Source organism: Micrasema longulum, unplaced genomic scaffold, assembly GCF_059751315.1.
Source record: "Micrasema longulum isolate JH-2025_06_02 unplaced genomic scaffold, ASM5975131v1 h1tg001939l, whole genome shotgun sequence".
Lineage (NCBI taxonomy): Eukaryota > Metazoa > Arthropoda > Insecta > Trichoptera > Brachycentridae > Micrasema > Micrasema longulum.
In genome coordinates, this window is record NW_028279113.1 from 158,541 (window position 1) to 172,396 (window position 13,856).

Sequence of the window (13,856 nt, forward strand, 5' to 3'; positions counted from 1 at the left end):
CCTTCACATAAAAACATAATGTATGAAATGTATAATAATGTCGTGTGTGTGACAAGTGACAACCCTGACATTTTGTGAAAATTTCCATTGCGTTTTCTGAGGCAATGGTGTCTTAAATGACAAATTGTGAGTTTATTTGGTATGTTTTTAAGACTCTGTTTTGACAAACAAATATGTTTTTAAAATAACTAATTTTGTCAGCAATATTTTAAACGGTTAACTTATTGTGTATATACGTATATTTATTTCCAAAGAATCTACATAATAATAGAGCATTTATTGGTCAGGTCTGTTTCCATTTAACATGGGTGAGCCCCTTCTAAGATGAAGATATAATTTATTTATTATTATCATTTTAATTTAAAACGAACAGCTTAAAGCTGATATGCTTAATTCTATTTGAACTAAAGTGAGTTGTTGTTGTACTTTAACCTTTTCAAAAACAAATCTGGTTCATTTTTAAACATATTGAGACTACAAGTTAAGACCAGCTCTTGCGGCAGCTTATATCCACCATCAACAACCCTATTGCTCAGGGAATGTTTCCGTGAATTTAGATTTAATCTGGTTTTTTCCAGCTTGAGATTGTGGTCTCGAAGTCGAGCATCTTGTTTACGCTTGAACGTGTAGTCCAAATTTGGGCAGCTATAGTGACTGTTGAGTATCTTGTCTGTCTCTATCAGGTCATCCCTTTCTCGCCGTTCCCAGTTTCCAGTCTCTCCACATACGGACACCGTTTCAGGCTCGGCGACAACTGTGTAGCTCGAATTGTGGAGAAATGTTATTTATCATACTCATATTTATTATGTACATACATATTCGCTTTTATAAAAAAGATTTTCTCTTTACTTTTCAGAATGCAAGGATTCAATTTTCTGAACATAACACAAGGCCGTTCTTTAAATAATAAAATGAGTGAGAAGGTACGTCATTCGGCTTATAAGTTACTTTTTCTCTAATAAATTGCTACTTTTTCATTCAACAAGTTCAATACATGATATATTGTGTTGTAGGCTGTCATAAGTATGAAGTTATCTCCGTCAAATACTCGCAGTGACAACTTCAACATTCTAAGAAATAATGATGGTCACAATTCAGCGTTTGCTAACTACAACAGGTACATTTGTTTTATGAGTAAATATTAAACATTATGAATAAGAGTCATATAAATAATATCAAATTATGTAATTAGAAAATATTTCCAACATTTTCGATCCGTAGTTTTCTGTATAATATTAGAAATAAATTATTCTCGCCTGTCAAATCCAGATTTATTTAAGTGTTTGCTAATGAAGAAGTTCAGTGGTTTTTTTTACTTATTTTATATTTATTAGTAAACTATTAAACTGAGCAAAAAAATAAAAAATAATTGTGCGTTGTATTATCAGCGCTATAATTTTTTTAACTTTTGTATTTCTGAAACTACTCCGCGTGCGACGTCTCAAATTCTCTTTCGCTTCTTCTCAATCAATTTTGCTAATTGGTTCATTGACGTACCGTAAACGGGAAATCTTTTACAACTGTCTTATCATTGATTGCTTCATATGAACTAGTGACATCGTTCAAAGAAGTTGGTTTTATTAAAATATTTTTCTCATACATTTTCAATAAACTTTGCTTTACAATTTAATGCTCTAATTTTTACCGCACGTAAGAAAACATTTTTTATATCCAATTTCCCATAGGGCTAAACTTCCTCATTGTTTCCTTTGTGGGGCATTTACACAGTTAAGTAATCTATTACATACATTTACTATTTAAAAAATATATACAAGGAATGAATAAACTGTGATGGTAAATCTATATTGCAAATGAAAATGAAAAGTATATTGAAAAAAATATTTGCAATTTAGTAAATAAATATTCGAATTTTAAGCCCAATTGCAATAGGGAAATATCACATACTACGAATACCGATTTAGAATAATTAATTGTATTTTTAAAATCAATATAGGTATTGTGGAGAAATGTTTTCATATTAACTTTGAAAAATATTTTTTTAAAAATATGTAACCAGAAAAACGCGACATGTTTGGCATTGATAATTGTGACGTCAAGATTCGTGATGATGTTCTATAAAAATTTAAACGGCTAAAAACAAAGTTAAAAATTAACATGAATTGTCATGTATTAGGGGCGTGGCCAATTCAAAGACCGTTTTTGCGGGAATTCAAAATTACAAATTTAAAAATATTTTTTATGCCACTATTAAGTAGCAAAAAATTATTTTTTTTACTCGACAGTATTTAATAGACCATTAATACATTAAAAATGTAAAAAAACAATGTTATATTTAATATGCGAACAATACATTTACACATTGCGCTTGTGTAGTATCTGTGAATAAGCGCATGTTATGACATAGCACGGCATACGCATTACGAAAATAATCTGTCTCTCTCGCGATCAGATGCGCTTATGACTGGACAGAGACAACTATTGCTTAGTTTGTTGCTAATGATATGGTAATAAAATATACACAGGATGCTCCTGTGTTCGTCTGAATTTTGCTGTGATTTTTAGCAGTAAAAATATAATAATACGTGTTCAATGTATGGATTAAGTCAATAAAACGCATGGTACAATTTATATTGGAGAAAATATATACCTATACACGCTTATGATAAATCCCATTATTTATACACTTAAAACAATCTACTATAAAAATATAACTTGAGGTATGCATATTAATTACATTGTATTAATTTTTATTATAATAAAATGACAATATTAAATTTCTAATGTAACCCTAAAAGGTTTTTTAAAATTGTAAATAAATAAATAATAAAAAAAATATGATGAACACAAAATATTAAATAAAAAATGTACTCGTGTAAAAATAAATTAATATGTTTATTGCATTTTCTTAACCTATTTTTTTTTCATATACACAACCCTCTAATTCAACAGAGATTCTAAAAACAGAAAGCACATTTGGTTAAAATGTAATATAACCTTTTTAAAATCACCACTCCGTAGATTTTAAATGCGTTTGTGTGAGTTTTGTGAATGCGCCAGCTTTTGTTAATCGATCTGAAAGTAATTATACCAGAAAATGGGATCAAGTTGTGGTAGAGCAGGGTTTGAATCTTGTACCTAACCTCATAACGACATTACCTTAGGACCTCAACCCAACAATTGAATTCTCATATTAAAATTTATTTAATAAGATATTGTTTTTGTATTTATTTTGCTTCACTGACAAAATTCCAGTCCCACTAAGAATTATGCAGTACCAGGACTACCAATCAACAGCGGGAATATTCAGAATGCTACTCCTCCTCCTCTACTCCACCCCTCACCAAAAGTAAGTATTGAAATGATTTTGTCAGATTTGCGACCCCTTGGAATAACAAGTTTTCATCTGACATTGATATTTTATTTTTTAACACAATATGTGAACCTTCTTTCACAAATTGTATTAAATAACTGGATGCAGTTGAAACGTTTAACACTTCCTAATTAATTTAATACCCAGTAGATGGTGTTAGTATGTATGCACTCAGGAATAAAGACTATTGCAAATGGAACTGTTTGCACTCGGTAATTCAAATTTCATCAAATATGGGGGAGAAATTCTTCAACAAGCAGTCGTGACCCTATTAAACAAATGTCTGGAAGAAGAGCACATACCAGAAGAATGGAACAACGCAACAATCATTCTCCTACACGAAAAAGGCGACCATAAGAAGTTGGAAAATTATCGACCTTTTAGTCTGTTATCTCACCTATACAAGCTGTTCACAAAAATAATTAATAATAGACTTTTTAATAAACTAGACGCATACCAACCGGTAGAACACGCAGGATTTAGTATAGGTTACAGCACATTATACAGACCCTGAAAAAAATCATCTAGACATTCAATTAATATAATATGTCATTATGACTAGCTTTTATTCATTTTGAGAAAGCTTTTGACTCTGTAGAGATATATCAAGAAGAAATATAAATATGAAAAATATTTTTAGGCGTTGCCTAGTATGTACATGAAATAATTTAATCAGATGAATCTCACCCGCATCAATAAAGATTTCAGCTCTTATATTTCACAAAGATCCACAGATGGAAGAATGGAAGGAATATAGATGTTCAAACACAAGCAGAATGGTGAATGTTACAGTGTGTATAGTGTGCATACACTCTGTAAATGCCTAGACCTCTATATTCCCTTTCGTAAAATGTTCTTTATTTCTATTGTAATATATGTTTTTGTAATAAGTAGGTGTGTAGCTTGTATATCTTGCTCGGTCTGTAATATAAATTAATTTTATATTATTATTATAGTTTAAATACAAAAACTAAAAATATTTAAAAATAAATATGGTTTGTATGAGTAATATATGTATGACCGCATATTTCACTAACATAGTTTGCCACAGACTAAAATGTAATAAAATTCCATGATTTTTATTATGCTTTGGGTGTTTGAACTAAATCTGTACTAAAAATGTTTTTCACATAAAATAAATATTTGGAAACAGTTGTTAGTTGCATCGAGTCAGATTTTCGTTTGTAGGACTTTTGAAATCTTAATTGCCCATGTATTTATAATCGGTAGCAATTAGATTTTGAATGAAGTAGCTATGTTTATACTTATCTACATTTATTCAGTGCTATTATTGATTGTTTTTCCAATATGACCTTTGGATTATTTCAGGTACAAACCACTCCGGATGATTCATATACACAACTTCTCAAATGTTTACTTAAAATCAATGAAACTAAGAATACTGTAGTCCAAGTAAGTTACATGAATCTTTAGACTTTAGACAGATAGATAGGTCCATATACGATTTCTGCTTTTCTAATACATACGAGAGCGGATTGATAATGAAGCTACCTAGCGCTAGATGGCAGCACAAACACATAAAAGATTTATTTTTTCCAAATTGCGATCTGTCAAACGGCAGCTGTTAAAATGTCACCCAAATTCATCGATTAGTTTATTTGTTGTAGTCGTTTGAAGTAAACAACTTTTGTGTTTTTTGAAAAATGAAAAAAAGCGAATTTCGTGCAGTGATTAAACACTATTATTTGAAAGGGAAAACGGCGAAAGAGACAAAAGAAAAGCTCGATAAACATTACGGTGAGTCTGCTCCGTCAGATTACATGGTAAAATATTGGATTGCTGAATTTTAACGCGGCTGAACAAGCACTGCAACAATACCATCAACAGGAAGGCCAAAAGAGGTGGTTACTGAAGAAAATCCTCTATGTAGTTATGAATGATCGCCGAGTGAAGTTGCGTGAGATTGTTGAAATGGTAAACATCTCATATGAATGTGTTTTCAACATTTTGCATGAACATTTGTATATGAAAAAGCTATCGGCAAGATGGGTGCCGCGTTTGCTCTGTGTCCAACAAAAACGAGTTCGAGAGACCACTTCGCAGCAGTGTTTGGACATGATAAAGCGTAATCCTGTTGATTTTTGGCGTCGATTAATAACTGTTGATGAAACGTGGCTGCACCACTGTACACCTGAAACCAAAAATCAATCAAAACAATGGGTGGAAGCTGGTGGAAGTGCTCCGAAGAAGGCAAAGGCAGTGAAATCGGCTGGCAAGGTTATGGCCACTGTATTTTGGGATGCACTCAGAATATTGTTCATCGATTATCTTGAAAAAGGATCCACAATCACAGGAAAGTATTATCGTGCATTATTGGATCAATTGAATGATGTAATCGAGGAAAAACGACCACATTTAAAGAAGAAAAAAGTGCTCTTTCTTTAAGACAATGCACTGGTTCACACAGCATTAGATACGATGCTAAAATTACGTAATATACACTTCGAATTGGTTGATCATCCACCTTATAGTCCAGATTTAGCTCCTAGTGACTTTTTCCTGTTTCCAAACTTGAAAAAATGGCTCGCAGGAAAAAGATTCAGCTCAAACGAAGATGTGATTATCGAAACTAACGCGTATTTTGAGAGGTTCCCGGATTCGTATTATTCAGATGGTATAAAAAAGTTGGAATATCATCTTACTAAGTGTGTCAAAGTAAAAGGTGACTATGTTGAGAAATAAATGGTTTTTGAAAAAAAAAAAAAGGGTTTTTTCCTACTTAGGTATCTTCATTTTCAATCTGCCCTCGTATATATATATATATGTAGTGATGTATAATAAAATGGACATGTTTCAAGACCGTAGTACGATGTCATTCATGGGCCTTCATTCTTTAATGAACCTTCGTTGCGATCTGACGTGACGTTCAAATTGTCGATGGCAATGCTAAATATGACATGCAATTAATAAAATAATAACGTGTCAATTTATTATACGTCAGTGACTGCAACTGTAAAAAATAAAACAGATATATCATTTCATTCATAAAAACAATCCAAATTATGGAATAAGTAGATGATTAGTTATATTTTTAACAACATTTAAAAAAAATTGACAGCTCCCAGCTAGTGTTGTATCTACAGTGACAAGTTACGCATAAATAAATATTAACCAAAGAAACATGTATAAATAGTTTTTTCATGAATGTTTGCATGTGTATCGTAATTTATTAACCCTTTTTTAAAAATTGTCGAGAGATTGAAATATTGGCTATATCTTATGCTACCTCCACACGCTTGCCACAAGCCGCTTGGCAAGCTTACTCAGGCCAAACGTTAGCATCCACACGCTCACTAAATTCTGCAGTTAATCCTGAGCGGTGATTGGTTCAGGCCTACAGTATCTGACTTCCTTTGATCTGTGCACAGAATACTGTCACCATCGCGAACTTCGGCGAGCGCTTGCAAACATCCGCAAGGCAAGCTGAACGCCCGCCCGATCCATACTCTTGCGCTTGCCGACGCTTGAAAAGCATGTGGAGCCACCTTTAGATGTAGCTGGTCTATACCTATGAATAACGTGTCTATTTATTATATAGCAGTATACACGGTGTTTTAGTCAGATCGTGAAACTTCAGAGGAACATTCCTCATCCCTTTCACAAATCCCCACCCCTCCTTTACCCAACCGCTTCCCGAGTCCGGGTCCGGTATGCATTGTTTAGTTGGTCAAATACGTTATTAATCTCAATTTTTTATTTTATTAAAAAATGTTATTTTCAATAAAAATAAATAATCGGGATGTTTTTAAAAGTACATCATATAAAAATATTCTTTTGGAGTTTCGCAGTATGGCCCTGAAAAACCGCATACAATAGGTTGTGTTCCTCTATTCCAATATGGAACGAAGAAATAAAACAGTTTTTAAATTTGAATGCAACTGACCACGTGTTTTACATGTAACTACGTAATATCAATTTATGATATCCCAATGTAATCTCCCTCTTGAATGTATTTTTATTTCATTTAAACATTTATCTAACTTTTGCAATTTCATTAATAAAATTATTGAAAAATAACTTATATCCATAGTAATTATCATTTATTGTAACAATCACTGAAACATACAAATATTTATTTCACATAGGTCAACTATCTAACTTCAGTTTTTAATTATTTGAAAACATTAATTTATTAACATATCTGCATGTGTATCTCAAAGTGTTCATCTCACTGTTGCTTTGGGCTAGCGATATATAGGTATATATTTGTAAGGCTTTATTGTACATCTCAATAGTGTGTGGGTGTAGTGTGTTAGAATGAGCTGCTTATCTTAATGTTATTCATGTTTGTGATAATTATTATTGCAGCACCAGCCCCCTGCTCCGTTAGATAACAACGTGTTTCTGCCTCCATACCTGGCCAGTAAGGGAAACAATAATACCGCCTCACCACAGAACCAGAACTTTTTGCAGATGCTGTATTCCAATAATGTCAATCCCCAGCCCGTCTTTCCGCCCATCGTAAGTTTAGTGTTCCACAAGATCTTATATTTATTGTGAATTTACAACAGTTGCGAAGAAAAAGCACGATTTAATAATTTCTTACAAATATTCTCATAAATATTACAACAGAGTCGGATAAAATGGAAGTTTAGGCATTTACGATCTGTTATTGGCAGATTTAAGTGATGACTTTAAACATACATATTTCTAATGAAAGAAAAATCATAATTGTGTCGCAAGTTAATCTTGCTTTTCTGAATTCAAGTGCACCAGCGTGAATTTAATTTTACGTGAACTAATTAATCAGTATTCATTTACAATATTTTGAGTTTGACAAAAGACTGGATTTCACCCCCTAGGGAGTCATTAAGATTAACAGATTACAACAGAGATGGAGACCATTTTAGAGAAGGGAATATGGAAGTCGAGGCTTTTACAGGACTTATGACCTGTCATTGCCGTTTAAATGACAGTTTGGCTTCAATGAGAAAGCAAAGTTTTACGTACATACTTCAAATTATTTTCACGGTGGAGATGATAATACGCACAAGTCGCATATCCTTGACCTAACTTTTAAAACTCGTAAATCCCAAACTTACCTTTTTAATTGGAGAGTAAAAACAGTTTATACTTAAGTAGCGGATTGTAGTGAAGTTTTCTTTCAATTTTTAAATTTTTTATAATGCAACACTGTACGGATGAATATGCCAAAATATAATTTTTTACCATTTGTGGATTTACGAGTTTTACAAGTTAGAGTGATGATATGTCATGGTAACACTTGGAAATGTGTTGCCACTAAGAATTTTTTTATTTATAACAACTTTCTGAAAAGACGTCAACATCATGATATACTGGTAGATAAAGTAATTAAGCTCAGAATATGTACTGACAGAGATGGCATTCGTAATAAATTTCCTGGCACAAATGCAAACTTGTCCCTGGCATCTTTATGCATTTGATACTCTGTAAGTTTAGTTTTTTATGTTGGTATAGTAGTAAAATGTATTTACTGTGACAATTTTTAGCAACTCAACTCTATCACTGTGTCTGACATATTGTGTTTGTTTTTAGGATTTCACTGGATTCGGCAGCACGACTGACCTACAGCAAGAGAGCAAGAATGGGGGACAGATTCCCTCTCGGCAGTTCTACAACAGTAAGACCGAAAATAGAGTTGCACCCAGCAACCTCCAGTTACCATTCCCACAAAAGCTGATAGAGAATGTGAATAAAGATGGTCAAAATGTATGTTGTTTATTTGTAATAATTTATTTATTTTCAATGAATTCTATGGCAAAAATATAACCTTTTAAAGATTTAACTTAATATGTATATTGAATTTGGGGACTGAGATGAGTGAATGTAAAATACATGTATCAATAAACTTTTAAACAATACACGAGATCTATCCAGCATAAATAATTGAGATACATATGAACATGAACCTGGAAAAATAATAAATTTTGTTGTACAGTGCAATTTTAACTTTGAAATATATATTATTAACATTAACGGTAAACATAATCGTAGTGACATGCCTCAAAAGTGAGTGATTTTTTTTACATCTGCCCGATGATTACAGTTACTATAGAAAAAAAAATCAAATTAATGTAAAACAATTTTTAAAAATTTAAGGCACTCGATGATGGTCAGCAAGGAAAAACGTCGCAATCGTGTCCGAGAGTTCCTGCTCCATTTATTCCCCTGCAAGCAGTTACTAGGCAAAGGTAATGGATTTATGAAAATACAACACTTGCGATAAAAAGTTTTAATGTGAAATTAACACTTTTAAAAATATACTGATGTTACTATTACAGTAGAACCGCGATATAACGAAATCCAACGAACCAAAAAATAAATAATAATGAATTCCCACACATAACAAAAAAAAAAAAAACATACTAGGTATGTATTAGTTGCGCGCCGTCACAAAAAAATGTTGCGCGGCTTCATAAATATATTTTAAAAAGTTTTAAATCTAAAAATAAAATATATATATATATTCTCAAGTAGTTTGTTATGCCACATCAAAGCCGAGGTTTTCTCAGACATTTTCGAGATTAGATTAGATTTCATCAAGATTATGCAAAGAGAGAAGTTATTATATTCCATTCTTCATTAGAAGATAAACACTATTATCTTCGGAGCCCCTCAGACTCATAATTGAAATTTGAGTCACAAGTGCTGCTAGTGCAATCTTGTATAATTTTTGGTTTAATTTTTTTTTTATAAATCTTGGGTATAAGGAAATTCATGTTTTAAAAAAAAAAATATTAAGCCAAATATGTTAATATTATTAATGTTTGTAAAAGGCAGATTTGCCGTTTAAGTTTATAAAATAAAATAAAATAGTTAAGATTTCACACTGATTAGTATGCCACACCCCCAAGACAACTGCAACAAAAAGACAGTTCATTCAGTCAGTCCATCGGTGAATTTTGACCTCAGTGTGAGTCCTCGGGACTCATAAATAATATTTTCGCCACAAAAGGAAGTAAGCGCTCTAAATGCTTACTTCTTATGGGCGAAAAACTTTAGGAGAATAACCAGACTAGATTTTCTGAAGGGTCAAATAAAATAATTAAAAATCAGATAGTATTCAATGTTAAGTTTGTATTTAGCATTGCCATTTTTTTTTCTTATAATACTTGTTATGTTGAAAAAGAATGGGTTTGTGTTATTTTTTTGTTTTTTTATTTTATTGTATTTAAGTTCCAGATCGATGATAATAAAGACTGTTTCTAATTTGTTAGTTATACTGGATATTTGGAGGGGCAGTTTCCATTTTTGAGTTCTATAAATATTGATATGCCTTATTATCTTATAAAATGTTTATTTTCTGCTAACACAGTTATTATTGAATTTTAGAAATTTGTACAAATTATTTTTACAATTTTAAATATGCAATTTACAATGTTTTTGTTAGATTTTTATTTGGATATTATATTTCCAAATAAACAAATATCCTACATATTCAAAATATTAGACTGGTGTTTTTATTTACTGATCAATCAAATAACTATTTTCTGTTGATTTGAAAGAAAATTTTACATTTCAGAAACAGTGCACCCATTGGTAAAAAGAATTATAAAAAAGTCTATAATCAAGAGAAACAAGCCATTAATTTAGCAACTAAACCACAGAGGGAAGATCATAATATTCCAACGGTTGTCCAGGTACTATCCATTTTTAATTAATGAAAATATAGGTATAATTCTGCAAAATAAATTATATGATCTAAAATTACCAAAAAATCCATGATTTAGCGATTACCAATGCTACCTTCATTGGTACATATCGAGACAATATAAAGTTGAAAAAAATATGTGTGAATATTTGTACGAAAATTTTAAATAGCTTGTTCAGTATCCTTCTTTCAAAAAAACAATCTTTAGTAAAAAAAATGCCATAAATATTTTATTTTTCATAGAGAAAACTTAATTTTACTTTGTAGATATTATTAAAGATAAACGTTAACTTCCTATTGTAATACGGGCATAGGTGTCTTTTAAGAATATAAGGAAAGTACATTAATAGTATGTCCCACATAATTAAGGGTAGGTATTTTAATGTTTTAAGTAAACTATACTCATTTTGATATACTAAATAAAATTCGAATTTATCTATTTTTATGTAAATATATTATAGTGAGAGTAGTGAAGATGTTTAATCAACAAGATATGTGCAAATTTGATTTCAGAACTGTTGTTGTGTGATCCCTGTTTGGATGAATTTTCGTGATTCTCACTTTGTGGTTTTTTATAAAATACCCTGTGGCTCCCCAAACAATTGCAGTAAATGGTTTCATTGCAGAAGACTCCTTTCTTTTCTTATTCGATGAAGCTCACCGTCCTGTCCTTTCCCAGGTTTTAGTGTGCCTCGCACTGTCACTCACAACTGTCGTTCATTCTTTCCTCAAAGTTTAGCATGGTGTACATTCCTCCCAACATGACACGAAATACCTAAAAATTGGTGAAATACGTACAATTTTATCTTCAGTTTTTTATGTTAATCAATTTTATCTTCAGTATCAAGACATGCTGTTATTTACCGAGGAGAGTTTGATAAAGTTCGACATACAATTTTTTTCAAATTGTAATATATACAAACAAAAAACAAACAAACGAACCGTCACGCCGTTTCCCGTAAGGGTAGGCAGTGAAGATAGAACGCCACATCACTCTATTTTTGCATACAGATCTTGCTTCCTCCATATTCATACTCGTGCATGCGCGCCGATTATTCCGACTTTTAACATGTCCATCTTCAAGTATTTGTTGGATTTGGTCATGCCATGTCTTTCTCAGTCTACCTCTATTTCTACATCCATCAACATTCGCATTGTAAATATTTTTAGCCGTTCTTTCGCTCTACATGTCCAAACCAACCCAGAGCTCCTTTCTTGATTTTGTCGATAATGCTTACATAATATACTGATCTCGACTTTGTGCATTTTGTAATAATGCATTTTGCAATTTGTAATATATTCGATTTGAAAACGAAAGAAAGGGAAAATTTATTACAAAATTTGGCATTCCCAAATTTTCTTAAACTAATTGCGAAAATGATTGAGTTTTTTCTCATAGGCCAATTGTTTAAGGTTATTACGACATTAATAAAGATACATTTTATTGCTTTGTAAATTTAGGCTTCTATAACGGGCATTTGTTCCCTATTTGGGGAATGCAATTTTATCATAAAATATCATAAAAAAGTATGTTTAATTCCTGGGCCGCGATTCCCAGCGCTATCTTCATCAGTACATTTTGAGACGGTATACTTAACTTTTTTTTCTTTCTCTACCTTCCTTGGTATGTCAAATTTTGATCTACCGACATGTCGATACGTGTTTTCATTATGTCATCTCGGACGTTATATGTTCAAATTCAACAAATAGGTGGTGCTGAAACTACTCCGCGTCCAATGTTAAATTAAAATGAAAGAATTTTTCTTTCATATTTTAAATAGGCTTCTCTGATGAAAAGAAGCCATTTCAAAACAATAATATATATATTTTTTGAATTGCACGGTGTAACAACATTTTTGTCACTTCGAATGTGTACTGTGGGGTGTGTGTCCCCTTGGTACATATCAATGTACTATTCAAAACTTGAAGGTACAGGGTCGGTAGTGTATCTTCGTAATCGCCTGGGTAGATAACTTCAATTATACCGCCATGGCGAAGGTATGACTTCCGTATCTTCCGGTTGTAATTGCCCACCTGGACCATTTAATATTAAGAATATATTATAAGTCATCTTCACTACTTTACAACCGTAAGCCATCAAATCGTAAACATGAAATTTTGCATTATTTTTATATCTCATATGATAATTTTTATTTTGTTACATTAACTAATTTAGGTACATAGTGTATTTAAATCATTGGATTATGTTTAAAATTAGTTTAATTTTTCCTGAGAGTAGTAATTGGGTCAAAACACTCGGCCAGTCTTCATACACTCAGAACTGTATTCTTCATCCGCCTGGACACAGACTAATATATATAGGTGTAATAAAATAATATAAATTTACTTTGACTGCCCAATTAAGGTTGTATACACCATTCCAAGACAGTCAAAAAACCCATAATCATTAATATCAGCTGTTATTTGACAAACCATACTTTGGTTTTGGTTTATTTTTTAAGTATACTGTTTTCTAAAAAAAACCTGCCTCGCTTACCTAGTGAGGCATGTAATAGCAAAACAAAAAACTGATAAAAATATATGAGAATACCAATGATTGTCATTCACCAAGAATTGTCAATAAATAATTTTAATAAAAAAATATGAGTATTCGATTAAATATGTGAATTAATGTTTTTGATTTCTTTCGTATGAATAAAATTTATGGATATTAATAATTTTATATTATGTTACAGGTTAATCCAGATAATCCTTCCAAAAAAGCCCCCAATAAGAAAAAATCAAGGATCGCCGCAAACTTTAAACCAACCTAATTCAATCCTCTACGTAGATGTATTTTGATCTCGTGAAAACTGATGATTATTATTAGTGTTCTGTAAAAATACTACAAATATAGAGTTTATATATTTA

General features: G+C 31.6%; 1 protein-coding gene across 2 annotated transcripts in view; it reads left to right on the forward strand.

The window, feature by feature from the left end:
- pcm (5'-3' exoribonuclease pacman) overlaps positions 1-13,856 on the forward strand; it is a 41,293-nt gene extending 27,437 nt beyond the window's left edge. Inside the window, exons 24-32 of one of the 2 annotated variants that reach the window (XM_088238654.1) lie at positions 857-923; positions 1,014-1,117; positions 3,214-3,307; positions 4,661-4,744; positions 7,661-7,813; positions 8,870-9,043; positions 9,434-9,525; positions 10,857-10,974; positions 13,682-13,856. In XM_088238654.1, the coding sequence (XP_088094780.1) occupies positions 857-923; positions 1,014-1,117; positions 3,214-3,307; positions 4,661-4,744; positions 7,661-7,813; positions 8,870-9,043; positions 9,434-9,525; positions 10,857-10,974; positions 13,682-13,759 (964 nt within the window). In that variant the 3' untranslated portion in view covers positions 13,760-13,856. The remainder of the gene's footprint in view (positions 1-856; positions 924-1,013; positions 1,118-3,213; positions 3,308-4,660; positions 4,745-7,660; positions 7,814-8,869; positions 9,044-9,433; positions 9,526-10,856; positions 10,975-13,681) is intronic. The other variant, XM_088238655.1, reaches the window with a different exon arrangement.